The 17,615-nt window shown below is 46.8% G+C and overlaps 1 protein-coding gene across 1 annotated transcript in view; it reads right to left on the minus strand.

The window, feature by feature from the left end:
* SETD1B (SET domain containing 1B, histone lysine methyltransferase) overlaps window positions 1-17,609 on the minus strand; it is a 49,490-nt gene extending 31,881 nt beyond the window's left edge. Inside the window, exons 1-6 of the mRNA XM_027689311.1 lie at window positions 17,568-17,609; window positions 17,097-17,251; window positions 16,588-16,686; window positions 15,825-16,095; window positions 12,594-12,706; window positions 8,777-9,958 (exon numbers count right to left, since the gene is read on the minus strand). Coding sequence (XP_027545112.1) covers window positions 8,777-9,958; window positions 12,594-12,706; window positions 15,825-16,095; window positions 16,588-16,686; window positions 17,097-17,237 — 1,806 coding nt within the window. The 5' untranslated portion in view covers window positions 17,238-17,251; window positions 17,568-17,609. The remainder of the gene's footprint in view (window positions 1-8,776; window positions 9,959-12,593; window positions 12,707-15,824; window positions 16,096-16,587; window positions 16,687-17,096; window positions 17,252-17,567) is intronic.
* Window positions 17,610-17,615: the final 6 nt, after the last annotated feature.

Genomic DNA, 17,615 nt, shown 5'->3' on the forward strand with positions numbered 1-17,615 from the left:
CTGGGTGCTCCTGGCACAACGCCAGCTCCCAGGGAATCTAAAAGCAGTTCCAGCATCAGGACACCATCCTCCAACAGGGCTCTGTAAGGGCCAGGCTGCCCCTTGCCACCAAACCCACACCACCTACCTGCCTCTCACTGGCCTGGAACACCCCTCAGGATTGCAAAACCATCTGCTGTTAACACTTTTCTGAGGTTATTTGGGAGGTACATCCCACCTGACACTGTATTACCAAGCAATAAATTTGTTGAGATTCCCTTGTCAAGATGCATCCTTCCTGCACATCTCCCAGGTATACATTCCACCAGTAGACTGGCCTTTATGTTTTATTGTAATTTGAATAATTTCACACAGTACGAAGGATTTTCACATTTTCCAAGTATTTTTTTTTCCCTGACAATAGCAAAATGCTTGTAGCACCACGATAACAGTTGCTCACATTTATCTGCATCCTTCAAAGACAGTATTTCAATTATCTGCACTGGAAACCCTTGGCCACATCTGCCGACCAAAATGCCACGTTTGGCAACTGCTTAGCAACAAGGGCTGGATTGGGAAACGGTCCCCAGAGCCATGTGCCAACATCACACCAGCTCCTGCTTCCACCAAACAACTGCTATCACCTGAAATGGATATATTTTGTTTTGCCTGGGATACACAAGGCACCAGAAATAACAAGCTCCTTTGGGAACAGGGAAACCTGGAAAAAAGCTGCCTACTTCAGCAATCCCTCCCAGGCTCCAAAGGGAATGTCTCCCTGGTGTGTGCAACACATGTTAATCCTGCACTGCTGGAGGAGGACACACCACTTGGATGCAGCACAAAACTCTATCTGCTCACTGCAAAACACAGCTCTTTTGGAAAAAAAAGTGGATGCAAGAGAGCAACTCCCACTCCACACCACCCACAAAAGCAGCAGATATCCAATCCCTTGATCAGGCCAGCACAAGGCCCAGGAAAAACAGAACCCCATCCGTTCTTCACCATCCTTAGCCCTCTTCCTCCCAAGGCTCTGTGCCATTGCACTCATTGACACAGGGAATCTGGGCAGTGGTGAGCCTGAGGACATCCCACCTTGAATGGTTGAAGGTGCAAGCAAGGAGGAAAGATGGGAAGGACTGGCGAGACCATCTTTGCTTCTCCTCTTCCTCCCCTCCTCACCATCTCAGAGCCTTTTTCCTAACTATGTCCCTGACTTACTGCCTGATATGGAGAGAGAAAGAGATTGGGCAAAGCACAGGCGAGCTGGTCAAAGGTGTGTGATAATTGCACCTGGTAAACAGTTGTCAACTCCCCACAAACACAGACTCCAAACAGTCTGGAGCAGCCAGTGACTCCAAATGCCGCTGAAAAGCAACAAAGTCGAAACACCCAAGTTCTGACGAGGGAAAACTGGAAGTTGAGCCCCAGCTCTCTGACCCTTTTGCAACGAACCCTCCCAACCAAAGAACTGCTGCCAGCCCTGTGCTGGAGCAGTTTCAGTTCCTCCCAGGCCGTGCTGCGCAGGCTCACGGTGCCCTCTGTGCACAGGGCGATTGCCGGAGCCCAAGCCACCAACAACTTCCTTTACTCAAACTGCTCCTGAAGCAACACTTTTGCAACAGCCTGAGGAGCAAACCTATTCCACCTACTCCAACCTGGAGAGAAATGAGAAACCCCAATTTGCTGTCTTGCTATTTTATGTATTTATATATCTTGACCTCACAAGGCCTGTCTGCACCGCTGGAAACGTGTGGGGGCAGACAATGACTTTATTTCAGTGCTATGCAAATAAAAAAACATTTTAAAATACTTTTTTTCCTTTACCATTTCTTTTTTGTTTTTGTTTTTTAATACTTTGTTTTTAGGAGTACAAAATCTGAGCAATCTTTCATGCCCATGATGAATGGGCACTTCCAAAAGCAAGCATTGCAAATTTCACAATAAATCCTGAGACAGCAGTAACACATCTGGGTCAAAGGAGCCCTCGTGGGCAGGTACATGATGTGCAGAGTTAACGAACTCATGAGTTTCATTTTGAGTTTTGCCCCGTCTTCAGTAGGTACAAACAAGTACCCCAAACTGAAAATTAAAATTAATAGAAGGGGGGTGGCAAAGTCACGGGACTCAAAATCGGTGCAATATGGAAAAAACATTCTACTGATGAACTGCATCTATTTAGAGGACTCCAGGAAAGGCACCAGCCAGCAGAAATTTGAATAAGCGCTCATCTGCTCAGTGCTCTGTGTCAGACACAGACACATATAGAACACAGCGGCTGCTCCGGCTTCTTCAAAACCAGACCCAGAAATTAGTGCTGTTCTGGCGGCTGCCAGCACAATATGTTAACAGCAATTATCTTCTCAATATTTCTACTGATTACCTAACACACTGGCACGTTTTCTCAGTGTCACTGCATGTTGCAACACACGTCGCCATCCAGCAACTTGTCTGCATTCCCTTGGTCACTTTTCACGACCATCAGATGCGAAACACAACTGGAATGATAATGGGTTGGAGAAACTGTGAGGAAAACATGTCACTTCAATGTGAGGCTTCACAGCCTGCATTTATGACATCTGAACATTCAATATCGTCACTGCTAAAACCTGAGTGCTGGAAAGAATAGGAAGAACTCTGCAAGCAGCAAAAGGAAGATGCCAAGGGTTCTCTAACTGTGGATGGTGTGTAGAGCTCAGATTTGCAGATATTATTGCACCCTCAGCTCTATGCTATGGTTAAACAGTGTAATTTGGATCTAAGTTTTCCAGTGCAGCAGAGCATCTACAGATTACACAAACACAAAACAAGCAGTGCTCTGCCTATTAACAAGCAATTCAAGTGAATACAGCCAGCCCACCAGGAACCAAAAATTTACAGAAAGTCACTGGTGGCAAAACAGAACGAACTGAGGTAGTGGTGAGAGCATTGTCAGCAACAGTGATTTATAAAAAGGAATGGCAATGTCATTTCTATCAGGTATGCAAAATGCAAAAGCCTCAAAGCCTTGGCCTGGTGTGAGAGTAAAAGAACCACTCAGCCTCCCAACCACAGCCCGCTTTCTATTTTTCAGTTACACTCCAGAGCATTTCACCATTTTCAGCTCTGTTATCAACAAGAGACATGTTCTCTCACTCTACTGAAGTTGTTAAGTATCCAAAAAAACCAAACCACAAACAGTCAAATATTTTTCCATTCAGGTTTTCCCCCCTCCCAACAAGCAGACATGTATGAGTGGGTGTATCACTAGGGACACCAGGGGAATCCTATGCAATCCTGCTCTGAAAAAGTGACTTTAAAACTACTGCTTCCTCAACTGAACACGTTTGGCTGGTCAAGCCCTCTGCTCTGCTAACCACTCTGCAAGCACTCCAAGAATCGAATCTGAGCCAAATTCAAAAAGTCAAAAGTGAAACAAGTTAGCAAACACAACGGACTTCTCTACTTTCTATAAATTTTTGCAGGAGCAGCAGGCTGTCGTGTGGTAAATGAACCATTGTACAAGGAAGCAGTCCCTGCCTGGGGTCTTCCAGTATCAGCTCTGAAAAAAAAGGCAAGATAACAACACCTTGCACTTCCACTGCTTCAGGAGCCTGGATGTCCTTACCTTGGCCAGGTTATAGGGGAAATGACCCTCAGCCCTGAGCAACCCAGAAGGACACAGAGCTGCAGTCCTGCCCCAGTCTGCTCCCTCCTCTGGACACAGGGGCTGAACAGATCTCTGAGCTCTCAAAGGGGCCAGTGTCAGTGTAGTGTCACATTTAAATCACCTTTTGAGGGATTTGTGTGCCGTCTTTCTTTTCTGAACAAGCTTAAACTCTGCAAGATCCCCTGAAGTCCCCGTGGCTTCTTGCTGCTGCTGTGCAGTGGGTCAGGAAGGGCAGAGCTGAACCCACAGCTTAAGTAGTTCACTCTCATTTTAATTTCACAGGTTGAGCATGGCTGGTGTAATTCACATGTAAAACCACAGCAGTCATCCAAATCTCTGCTGCCTGGGCATTGGCTGGCTGCATTGCTGGAAAGTCATGGTCATAACATACACCTATTTTTTGAGTTTCCATTAGGAACCGGTTCAGTCAGGCATGATTGCATTCGCAAGAGCTCAGGAGGCAGGAAAATTTGAAAAAGTGTTTATGAGACTGGGCATAAATCACAGCTCTCAGGATTTTCTCCCTTCTTCAATTAAAAAACTACATTGAGAGCAACCATACGCCACATCTACTCCCCCCATCTCCCTCCAGGAATGATGAATCCCACTCCAGCTGTAAATTGGATCCCAGGTGTACCCATATATATTATACATACATAACAGCTACTTATGGGCATAAGGGCTCTTGCACAGTTACTGTGGAAACGAAGGTATCAAATTTCCTGGCTCTTAAGGCTCTACCTTCACAACCTTAATGTGCATTTACCTTGAATAAATCACTTATGCACCATGAAGCCCAGAAACATCCCTCAGAAGGGTGCGACTGCGTTCACCCTTAGGAGGCTCCATGTAACCCATCACCAATGTCCCACGAACATAGGGCTGCCTCTGACCCACACAATCCATGGGTGAAAGCAGGGTACAGGACAAGAACATCCTTCTGCAGGCACAGACAGATGTGCTCCTGCCCAGCTGAGCTCCAAGGGGCACAGACCACTCCTGGGGCAACCACTGCAGGCACTGCTGGCAGCGAAACCCCAGGCAGCTCCTCTCACTGCCCGGATGGCACTGGGGCACTGGTTTGTCTCACAAGTGTTCATGACAACTAAAGGTTGAATTTGGCCCCGCAGGAATCATTTATCAGCTACTGAAATACTGCCTGGTCTGGATGGGGATGCAGCAGCAAGGAGCCACACAAGACACGAGGCAGTGTCTTGAGGAGAATGTCATCACATCCTGCTAAGGCTCCGGAGGGACAATGTGACACTTCAACATAAATTTCTTCCAGTTCTGGCTGTGACCACACAAGAACCCAAAGATACTTTTACACCAAGTGCAAATTCAGCCCAGATGTAACCTCAGGGACTTCAGCAGAGCTTCCTGTAGGGCTGAGCCTGACCCACGTCGTCTGTGTGTGAGCCCAGCTCAGAAATTCTCCCTGGGTAACTGTGAGAGGACCCTGCATCTGCACAGCTTGTCACAGGGATGCTGACACTGTCCTGCAAGAGGCACCTCAGCACCCAGCACGGCATTAAAAGCATTCACAACAGCCGGGTGAGACAGCTGGTGACAGCAGTGGCTTTCGGGGTCTCCAGGGCTGCTGTGCACTGTGTGACTTTCAGTTCACTCCCCAGCCCATTTGCTAAAATTCACAGCAAACAGCAGAACTGCTGTCGCCTCATTCATGTTTCAGGATCTTTATTTTTATGATGATCTTCGGCGTTTTTAAGGCACTCCTCCCTCCACAGTAACTCAGTGCTTAGCCAAACTACCAGGAAGATGAGACTGCTGATCCCTCAATTAAAAAGTACTTTTGTACTTATACATCTAGAAGAATACCATTGTCAACCATACAATCTTCCTATTACACACTGGCTGTGCACACAAACTGATACATTCATAAGCTGAAACATGAAAGACATCATCAATACACAACAAAGTGACTCGCTGCAATCCTGTCACCCTCCCCAGCACAAAGGCAGGGCCTCTTCCTGTCACAAGCCAAGCCAAAACAAGACCTGGCTCAGATGGGATGTCAAAACGTCAAACTGTACGTACTTAATCTTTGCACTTCTGAAACAGCCAAGATCCTGCGAAAAGAAATGATTACAATTCTTTCCTTTTTACCTTTTCAAGCACACAGGAAGGTAAGTTTGGACATTGCTACCCTCAAAAAATTTCCTGATATCACAGTGCAGCTCAACTTTTTTTCTTTGCCATCTTCTAGTTTCTTGAAAAAGCCCTCTCTGCTCCGTCTTCCTGGTTGGCAGGTTGTGCTGTTTGGAAATGATTCTTTTCCTCCCCTCACTTTGTACTGCCCACATCCTACTCAGTTCCACACCTTGGCCTTGTCCCTTGGCTAAGCTTAGCAGGACTTTCTCTGCAGACCTTAATCACTGCTCCCAGATTAGTTGGGGTAGGTGTTGCAGACAGATGCACAGCCCTTCCTCTCCCACACCCAAACTCCCTGCCAAACTCTGGCTTAGGAGTAGTACACCGGATCTTGAAATCAAACTCCAGGGTCTTGCATGATAAATCAGAGCAATTGCTGGGGCTGGGCTGTACCTCCTTTACTTATGGCAAGTCTGGGGGGGGTAATTTGCCTGATGACTTGACAGCACTTCACCTACAGAGCAGATGTTACTGTATTAGCAATCATTGACAAAAATCATGCTTGTTCGATGGGAAACAGGATGAGGTCCTCAGGAAAAACTTCCCTGCAATTCTGCTGGCATCCTTATGAATCCTGAGATTTTCCCAGCTAGAGCACCCGCCCAAAGAGAGCTGGCCTGGGGCTACTCCGACCCCTGAAGAGCCAAATATGAAGTAAATAAGAAGTTCAAACTCTCTGCCCTTTATTGCTTCCTTATGATACTTAATGAGCCCTCCCTACACTAATATGTCATTCCTGCTCCACTCCCCAAGCCACACAGTCACTAAAAATATTCGGGTCTGCCTTCCCTCTGTTTTGCTGGAGGATTCTCTGAAGGACTGGAGTTGAATAGTGGTATCACAATAGGCTGAAGCCGGAGGTTCAGCTTTCCAGCCCTTAGACAGACTCAATGCCCCTCTCTAACTCAGTTGGATAGCTGCAGCTCAAATTTCAGCCTATGTTAAGTCACTGTTCAGCTCTGCTCCTTCAGCAAGAGAGAGGAAAGCCAGCAGAGCCTTTTTCTAAAGCAAAAAAACTGTGGGGGAGAAGGACAGGGGAAGGAAGCAAAAACACATGGAGATTGTTTTCTGTGCATCACAAGGAGCAATGAAAGGCACAGGCAACTTTTCAAACATGCCAGAATAGTTTAGTGTGATTTGTAACCAAGAGGAGGTTTGAATAAACAGCTCAAACATCAAACATCAACTTTTTTTGGGCGGGAGGAGACAGTTAAGGCAGCAACGACCTGCATGGAGACCCTGCTATCACCCTTCTGACTTCTGCAGAGGATTGACACATTTACATCATTTTGTATCACAGAACCATCGATGTGAACTACTGACACCAGCACCTCATTAAGGAGAAACAAAGACTTAACAAGGGCTTCAACATCAGCACACTGCTGCCCCACATCACAGCCCACAACCTCCCACCCCAGCCAGTCCCCCAACGCCAGTGTCTGCTACAGAAAGTGCCCGACCCCACACACCACCCTGGCATCCACCCACCTTCCTAAACACACTCAGAATTGGCTGCAACCCACTTGCACGAGAGCAAGGACAGCAAATACAAACCCAGAAAGGCAGGAGATGAGGCATGTCTTCCTCATTGTTTTTCAGGCAAACCAAGAGTATCCCCTCTCATGCCTGCCAGACCAAGCTCAAGGAATCAAAACTCCATTCCTAATTAACACATCATCAGGCCCCACGGGCCAGGGACTTGCCTCCCAGGAGGGGAGCCTGGGCCAGCCCCAATGATGAATGAGAACTCAAGCAGCTGAATTGTTTCAAACGCTAAACTGGCAACTGCAAGGACAAGAAGGTTTGGAAAGGCCCACAGAAAAAACAAAATATCCAGCGCGGTCACATTGTTTTCACTGTGTAGCACCGAGACCTGCACTCTGTTACTGCTGCAGAGCTTTCCCTCCAGTCTCTGCAAAGCCCACAGCTACGAGAGCAGCTCCTCCTCTCCCAAAATGCAGCTGCTTCTCGGGTGAAAACCTCACAACTGCAAACCACTGGAGGGAAATCTATTCTGCCAGCTTAACCCCGGCAAACTTTCATGAGTAAATTAAATTGATCTACCATGCTCGGGACATTGACACGAGACCAGCCCTCTTGACTGCAGCGTTCTTGTTACAGCAGGGACAGCAGTTTCATTCGCTTACATGACCATTATAAACACTGAGGAGAAAGGGCCTGGCATTTGCAAAGATCTGTATTTTGACTGTTCCTTGACACAGCAGAATAGGACCCACACGTCCACTGCAGTGATAGTCACATTTGTTGCAACAGACCTCCCAAACAGACAGGCCATGCAACATAATTCCTCTGTCTGCTGGCACCACTCCACACTGTTCCGCTCTCACTCTCCCTTCAGCCACAAATGCCCCGGCAGAGGCAGCGAGCTCTGCTCTATTATTGGAAGACTCAGTGGAGCACATCCCCCACAAGTCAACTACCTCCCCCTTCCAACCGAGCAAAGGGAGTATTAAAACCCAGCAACTGTCTCCCGTTTGAACCAGATGGCAGAAATAGCTGGAGAGCTTTCAAACATCGTATACACTCAATACTTCAGTGCAACATGAAAGCCCCGTTAAGCAAGAGTGTGGCTACATACACACCCCTGCTCAGGGACCACAGCAATGGCAGAAAGTGCTCCATTAACTCCTCTAGTGGCTTAAGTGTCTGTCAACACTCAGGACATTCACACAGCGTGAGCACTGGCCAAACTTTGGTGGCTTGTGCAGTCCTTGAGCTCTCCTGAAGCTATAAATTGCAGCAGGCTGATATTATAAACATGGAAAGCTGGAGACTGGCAAGTTGATTAAGACCATCACTCTGTGTCACGTCTAACTCATTTCCAGCTGCCTTGGGTAAAAGGAAGAGCCACCAGAAACCTCATGCTCTGACGAGACAAAGACGAGTGCAATCCCCTGCCCTGTCCAGCTCCAGGGGCAAGCACGGAGCTCCACAACTCAGTTCCAGCTCACTCACCTCGTCCATTTTTTCTGACGTTGGAGTCTGGTCACCAGGCACCATCTCTTTAGCCTCCGAGGTCTCAGTTTTGGAGGTCCTGCCCAGCTGATCACTGGGAGTCATGCTGGCCTCCGATGTCCCCCGGGAATTCTGACTCAGAGAAGCTGTCCCAGGGATGGGCTCGTCGTCGTCGGAGTCAGGTAATGGCGTTGGGCTGATGTCCTCCAAGCCCGTGCTGGAAGGGCGTGAGGAAGGCGTCTGCCCCCTGAAACCGGGCTGAGAGTTTGAACCGTACGGTGTGATGGGAGAGAGCTGGGAAGAAGAGGAGGAAATAGGGCTACCTTCCATTCGGATCTCGTTATCCGAGTCATGCTCGTTAAGAAAGGGTAACTTTGTTCTCTGCTCTTTCAAGAGCATCTCAATCCTTGAGTCTAAACTGTTATGCTGCATTTCAGACTCCATGGTGGGGGTGCCAGGGGTCTCGCTCCTCTCTGGAGTCTGAGAGAAGGATGCTGTGCTCGGTTCAGGAACAGAGTTCGAGTCGGGCAAGGGCGGAGGCTCCTCTGGTTTCTCCTTCACTGGGACAAAATCGATGCTAGGGGCAGCACTGCTTTCCACAACCATCTCAGTGGGAGGGGGCGCAGGTCTCCGGTACTCTGTTTCCCTGGAAGTCTGGGGAAACTGCTGCTCGTCGGATTGGGGAAATACAGCTGGTGGTTGGTAGGGAGAGAAGGCAGATTTGTAGCTCGAAGAACTAGAGTGGCTCAGGGGAGGAGTGTGAGAGAACTGAACTGGCTCCTGCTGATGGGATTTGTACGTACTGAACTGATGCTCCGTGCCTCGGAACACACCCGCCGAGTTGTGCACGTAGTGATGTTGATGTCCCGGGCGGCGGTTGTAGGCATCCGTAAATTTTGTTTCGTGTCTCCTGGGTTTGTACCCACTGTCCTGCCCAAAATGGTACACAGGCGTTGTCTGACGGCTGGAATAGGTGGAATCCTGGGAAAACGGCGTCCCTAACCGTGGGGTGTGAGGTGTTCCTTGGGACTGCGGGGTGAATTGGCTGTACGAGTTCGGGGTGTCCTGCCGACAGCTGGAATAGGCTGTGTCGTGGGAGAAGGGCGTGCTGCTGTTTGGGGTAACAGAGGAGCCCGTGGAAGAAAGGTTACTGTCTTTCAGGCGCTTCAGGGAATCCGTCAACTGTGAAAACAGAACAGAGAAAAGCACCTAAACACACACTTTTACAAAGATATTTGTCTAATCCATTTGGTTTTCAGAGGAGTTGAGTACCCGGGAGTTCGCAGTGATTTCCACGACCAAAAAATAAATAGGTTACAGCGCCCCTGAAAACACAAACCATTATCCATTATTAACAGTTCCCTTTGATTTAAAAGAAAAAGGCAAGCAAAGAGGAACTTGTCTGCAAGAGGAGGAAGAAGAAAGCAGACAGTTTTCCTCATAAGCTACACCCAAGTGCATCAGGTGAACAGGAGACTTGCACACCACTTTCATCTGAAAGAGTTCCAATTTCTATCAACTATTGTCTAAACTGCATATAGGAAAGAAAATTTTAAAAGTCTGAGATGTGAAATTACCAATTTATCTTTTTTTGTGAACAAATCAAAATATACAAAGCAGCAAATTGCCAGCCTGAAGCCAAACCTCTGCAGCAGAGCTGCCCCACCACCCTCTCTCCCAAACATTCATCTGTAACAAGGGAGAAGGCTACACATATAAAAGGCACAAAAAGTTCTCAACTGCCAAAAGCACCTTTTTAAAGCCCTTCCTGAAGACAGAGCACTACTGACTATGGCATTTGAAACTGAAACCCTACAAACCTACAGAACAGCCAAGTCATTGCTCTGCAACTCACTCCACAGGCACGTTCAGGGGGTTTCTAGGAGCAGCCCTGCTCCAACTCAGACTCTGCTGAGTCATAACAGTGCCACACTAATCATCAGCTCCGGAATCAATTTTCCATAATGCAAAGCAGGAGCTCAGTGAGAATCCCCCTGGTAGCAAGAGAGGCAGGACTGAGCTCCAGCTCCCCAAAATCACACCAGGACAGCAAACTGGTGAGGCTACAGGCTGGCTGCTCCTCTCTCAAGCACAGGCAGGTAGAGACACCTGTAAAATGACCTGCTTGGAACATGCCAGCAGCAAACTCAAGCTGAGCCCTCACCTGCCTGCTATGCTCACCCACATCTCACCCACTCAACAGTGTGCACTTGCTCTTGGTGTGACCCCCTAGAGACCATGACCACATGGACATCAGGAAAGTTTCTTCCTCAGCTGTTCTAAAACCCACAGAAAGGAGCAGGAAGCACGTGGCTGGTTCTTGACAACAACTACATCTCTGCACCTTTGGTGTAGACTGTCTTTCAGTGGGGTTTGTACATGACCTAGAGGCAGGGACTGCAGAACTGTCAGGTCTTTGCTGCTCTGCATGAGGGGGAAGGCAATTGTCAGGAGTATTTTATTAAACTACAACAGCAAATAAGTTTGTTGGTGGATTCTAGTGTCAAAAACATGACGCAAAACAGCTAAAGTTACTCACAAAGCAATAATTTTGGTGATAATTGGGAAGAAAATCAATTCAGGATAATAATATAATACAAAAACACAGCATCTAGAGAAACAATCTGAAAGATAATTACAGCAGGGACTACTTTGGGGGATACCATCAATTTGCTGCTAACCCTGAAAAAGGAGTAAGAACAAATCTGTCTATTTTTATTTGAGATATGGAACCAGCAGAAATGAGCAGCCAGGCCCTGCTCATAGCAGGGCTTCCAGCAAAATCATTACTTGCCTCCCTCCTGCCTTTAAAAGCACCTTGCTGGGAGGTAAGGAAGAACCAACCTCTTTATGATTTTATTAAAAAGATACTGAGATTTTGCCTTGGTGATGTTGGGATGGTTGGTGGGAGAAGAGGAGAAATTTATTTTTTCAGATCAATAGAATTTCCATGTTCAAGGTATAGCTCTCACCTGTCCTGAGAATGCCTGATCTCAGAATTAATGAAATCATGACATTTTAAGAGCACAGAGAAGTAGAGAAAAGAAATCCCTGCCAAATCTCTTTCAAATTTGATGTCTTAAAGTGGGTTCTTGAGTCACAATGAGGAGCCAAAGTACATTTAGACAAGTCAAAGAGGCTGACAACTTCACACAAACAGGCTTCCCTTCCCCCTCGCCCTCTCATCCCAGTGGGGATTGCAGGGAAGCAGGTAATCATACAAAGCCATGCAGAGAATTGTGCCCGAAATATCGAGGGACCCCTGGAAGCCCTCGGGAATTCTGCCCACTGCTTTTATTAACAGTTGATTCCAGCAACTAATTAAGATTCTGGAAAATTGATGCCACTATTGAAGCTCAGTCCCCTTCCACCTTTTAGCCTTTAAGCAAGGCTGAAGTCCGTGAGCGCTGAGATTACACACCACAGATACCAGGCCAAATGTACCACTGTAAATCATTCCCCTGACTTCAAGGGAATAATCTCATCTCAGGGACAGATCTGATCCAGTCCTAACTGCAGGAATTTCTGATGTTAATAGGGCACATTCTGTCAGTTTTGGAGGCATTTTTCACTCAGAAAGACAAAAAGCACTTCCCGTGCTATGGAGACACAGATCAGCCACATGCTCTGATTCAGAGGTACATTTGCTATGGCAATTATGAGCAAGTTATATTTAAATGTGAATTAGCAACATCCACTGGAACTATGGCAAGACACGAAAAAGAAGCTCAATTAAAAGCGTTAAAATGCTAATGCTAATGTTTGGAGTTTTCTAGAAAGTTATTCTTAAAAAAAATAAAAAGCCAAGCACACCTACCTGGAGAGCTTCATTCCCAGTTGGGGACACGTCCTGTTCGGTGCCTACAGGGAGGGTCTGAGGAGTGTAAAGACCATTAACGAGCAGTTCATAGAATCGCATGCGGGTCTCACCTGCACAGAGCACAATGAGAGAGTTGATTAAACAGAAATAACACAATCTTGGTGAAAATACACATTCTTGACACCCACGTGACCCTGCTACCGCTCCCAGCCCGCTGCATCCATGCAAGAGAGGAGAAGTTATCACCTCTGAGCTCCCAGGGATCATTTTTAAATAATCTGCTGGGCAAGAGAAGTCAGACGCTCCCTTCTCCAGCCAAGACAAGGAGGCTTCTAAATCCTTTTTCCTCTTCTCAGCCTGCTTGGCAGCTCTGCTCCTTACCATGCTCTCTGGAGCGCAGCCGTTTCCCTCCTCTCCAAAGTGCCAAGCAAATAGCTTGCAGATTTGAGAAGTGAAACTCTCACCCAAGGGAGAAGCCTCTGCCAACACCCAGAGCCTCTTCAGAAAGCTCTCCCTGCACACCTTGCTCGTAGAAACTGCCTGTTACTAATGCAAACACGGTGCATGGGAATGCTGAGGACAAAACCATTAACGCTGCCTTTCCAAAACACACCAATTAATCCTTTTTCCCCCCCACAGTTTAAGGAGTACTTAGTAACATCCTTAGAAGAACAAAGCCAGAGAAGCAAACTGTCCCATACAGTGTTACTGATCCTCAACCTTTTCATTCCCAAAGTCTACAAAGACCCAGTTTCTTAACACTGAATTTTTCGTTACTACAAAAACTTAATCCTACTTATTCTGCAGTCTGTAAGAAATCTGTCATCAGCTTCAAAGGCAACAGAATCAAACCCTGAAACTGTCTGAATTTTGCTCTGAAAGATAAAGAATACACAGAAAAATGGACCCAGCACCTGAGCCCAGAAAATTAATTCAGGCAATATCTCCCCAAAACCAGGACTACTTTCATGCAGAAGTCCTGTAGGATTAAACCTCAAACTCCCTGTGAATCACCCCACAAAATCCAAAAGCAAAGCACCCCTTAGCACAATTCTATGTAGTGAAAGACTTACTTATCTTGAACAAATGCTGCAGATGAGGTTGAGTATCAAATCTCATTTCACAAAAGTCCTGAGCCATCCTCAACTACATAAACTGTTTTAGCTCAACTGAAGTCGTGACAAAATAGATCTTTTCACTGCAAGAGCTTAAAGATATGCTTGAAATATTAACACACACTGCCTACACATAACACTACAATGCCCTGCATATAGAAGTGTTAGGATTATTTTCATTGGTTTTGAAAAAATATATGGTAATTGTTACAAAGTTTCATAATTCTTTCTGAATGCCCAATATAATGCAGGAAAAGTTACAGTTTCAAAGAGGCTTATGAATGTGAAATGAGTTCTGTCTATTTCTCTAAAACAGGCAATTATTAATTGTGTCCAGCCCATAAATGGATAAACTGAGGCAAAGAAGTTGCTCTAAACAAGCCTGTCTTAGATGAGGAGATTGGATTTATTAGTTTCAGATTCCCAGGCCTATGCTCATTCCAGACAGATAAAAATGACACTTTCACTTCTAATATTTATTTTTCTACACTATGAAAACAAAGGTTTTAACCAACCTTTCCTTCTCTTGAAGAGTGAAATACTAGAAAGAAATGTTAAAACCGATATATATATACATATATATTTTAAGTATGCCCTAACCTGCTAATGCTATTTTAGGAATTCCATTTTTACTTGATTCTGACAGATTATAGCACACTGACAGTCCTACTCTTTTAGAATGAAAGAGAAGCAACTGTGTGAAAAAAATACATTAGAAGCATAAAGCTGGCAAAAAAACCCCAGAAATGCAATCAGAAACAGACTTCAGTGTTTTCTCCCAGGAAACAGAAGACTAAACCCCCCTCATTTTCTTGATGTGCTGCAAAGTTTCTGGAACAGCTGCCTGGTCAAGACTTGCAGAGTAGTTTATAAATGGAGAACAAGAAGGAAGGTAGTACAATCAGCTTGTTTAAAATTACTCTCATTAAGACATCCACCACTTATGAGCCAGCTTTAGCTTACATTAGTAAATCTGCAAATGGTTAATTTGTTCTTAAATGTGATTTTTACCTTCAAATTTCAAAGCAGGGGAAGGAGCCTGTCTGTAAAAATTAATGATACTAGAATTTCAAAGTATACACATGTAAGGTCAAGCTCACAATAGAAAATATTATACCACTACTGTGATTTTTCTTCTAACAGTGGTCAGTAATGTCAATAAACATCCTGTTCTAGTCTATCACATGTGGCACACCGACTGCTGTGCTGGTCTTGCACTAAACTGTTGAAACCTTTTATTACAGACCAAAAATAACAGCATTTTTAAGAAAATGGTGTTAGCAATGTCCTCTTCCCAAGAAGGAGTCCAGCAAGTCAGTTTTAAACTAGAAATGCCACCTTGAGAAGGAAGAAGTACAAGCAGCAACAGATCTACACCTCCTCAGCTTTAGATATTTTATAAAATTCAGGCAGATTTTAGCAAAGCCCTTCCCTAACACCCTTGGGGGAGAGAGAACAGACTAAACACAATGCCTTCACACTTCCAGAAACTTTATTGGGCTCCCGAGGGCTCGGGTGTGGGGCTGGGAGCTGGTTACTCCAGGACAGGGAGTTCCTGTCGCTTTAAGAGCCAGTCTCACACTTACACACTCGCACACCCTGACAAGTGCTGCGTGTGCACTCTGCTGCCCCAGCCTCCAGTGTGCTCTAAGTATCAATGAAATGCCAGGCACGCAGAGGACAGCACCCAGCCCTGCTGCCGCTGCCAGAACCCAGAGATTCGGGTCCCGGGATCCACCAGGACTTGCCCAAAAAGCCCAAGGTTGCAAAAGGCGGGTGCCCCGGGGGCCGGCAGCCCCGGCAGGTGGCCAAGAGGGGCCAGTCTGGGGCAGGGAGATGGGGGACATGGGAGAGCAGTGAGCGGGGACAGGGACGGGCAGGGGACAGGCAGAATGGCAGCATTTTGCAAATTACAGGGCTGTCTCTTAGCAACAGACAACACATTTGGCTCCACGTGACTCGCCCAGGCCCCAGACACCAGACCCGCTGCCGGCTCCCATCGTATTTTTAATCACCAGGTTCCTGCCCTCTGCAACAGCCTCCGTGGTGGAAGCGGGATGGTCAGGGGCTCTGTAAACCCCAACACGCGTGAGGCCGGAATGTGCCCCCTCACCTTTCGTATCCAGCTCCACGTGAATGATGTTGCCCATGACAGAGGTGTTGTGAAGGTGCTGGACAGCCTCCCGGGCACCCTTGACAGTGGCAAAGATGACTTTGGCAATGCCCAGGTGCTTCTTGTTCTTGGGGTTGTAGAGAATCTCCACCTCTTCCACTTCGCCGTATTTCTTGCACATGTCGGCCAAAAAGTTTTCACGGATGTTGTCGTTCAGCTTGGCAAAAGTGACCTGCTTGGGAGGCACTGGCCCCACGTAAAATTCATCAATCTGGAACAGGCACAAGGTGGGGAGCAATAAAAACAATCATCATTGTTTAATGAGTGTGGGGGAGGAAGGACGGCACGGGAGGGAGAGGGTTAAAACATCCTGCAAACTTTGGGGGGGGAAAAAACCGCTTCTGAGGCTCTGGGATGAAGCTCAGAGCTGAGCAGAGGCTCTGCTGCCGCAGCCATTCATTGGAACCGGCTCCTTTCTGGGCTACAAAGATGTATTTTGAGCAGCACTGTGAGTGGAGAGCCCCCTTCCACCGCCCCCTGCCCAAAAAGCCCCAGCTCCAAAACCTTCAAGTGATCTCGTTAGACAGATGCATTGACTTCTCATTATCCTTATAGAAGAAGATTATTGTTAAACAGTTTACTAAATAACAATGTTAACAGGAATATGACTGTCATTTAAATGGTCCATTAAACTATTTGGAACTGAGGTTTCACTATCAGATAAACAAGAATACAGAGCTAAAGCCAAAATTCAGGGCAGTACCTTGAATTTGGGGACAGACAGCTCCAACTCCTTAGTTTTGGTCCATATTCGCCCTATTCTGGGATCCCTGACACAATCCACAGGAGCGATTCCCGAGTTCTAGGAGGAGGAGGAGGAGGAGAGAAAACACAGAAACAGCAATAATAAGGCTTGAAATTTAAGACACAAATAAAAGAAAAAATAAACCCCAAGGAAGCACGGGCTGTCTCAAGGGAAGGGGAAAGCGCACACACACACACGTGTCAAATTGCAATACTGCTGGGAAATGCACACAGATTGGAAACACAGGAAAAAGCCGCAGGTTTGGGCTCCTGACAGTTGAATACACAGTGTCAGGTGGCGGTAACTTTGGTGGCTGTGCGTGTCCCCCCAAGACCCCCCTCCCACACACGGCGGGGATCACCACGACCCGGAGGGACCCCCAACCCCCCAAAACGCCGGTAACACGGAGGCGGGAGGGGGGGGAGAGACACAACACAGTGAGGGAAACCCGGGAGCCCCCCACTCACAGGCATGCTGAAATGTTGCCCATCGTAACGGTAGAGTTTGTGCTGTCCTTTTTTCAGAGCCGGGTCAATAATCAACTTGTAACTTCTCCAATGGTGATTTCTTTTCTCGACAGAAGTGCTGGCTTGCGTGCTGTTCTCCATTCCGTTGATCCAACCTGGACGGGGGGGGAGGAGAGAGAGGAAGGGGGAATGGGAAAAGAGAGAAAAAAATCACACGGAAAACCATAAAGTTAAAAAAAATATTCAACAAAGACCTCTTCGTTTCGGTGTGTTTTTTTTTTTTTAACGAGCCGCCCGCTCTACACACCCAGGCAGGGAGGAAATCCACCGCGAAGCGAGCCCCAAAATGGGGGAATTGCCAGCCGGGTCCCCCCTCCACCCCAGCCAGACAAGAGGCAGAGAGGGAGAAGGAGGAGAGAAGGAGGAAAAAAAAAACGAAGAAGAGGAAAAAAAAAAAAGACCCAGTCTCACTTGAACTCTGCTTTTTGCCATGATCTTCAGGGTGCTTGGCTTTTTCCC

This window comes from Neopelma chrysocephalum, unplaced genomic scaffold (genome assembly GCF_003984885.1).
Source record: "Neopelma chrysocephalum unplaced genomic scaffold, ASM398488v2 Primary Assembly neopelma1_77, whole genome shotgun sequence".
Lineage (NCBI taxonomy): Eukaryota > Metazoa > Chordata > Aves > Passeriformes > Pipridae > Neopelma > Neopelma chrysocephalum.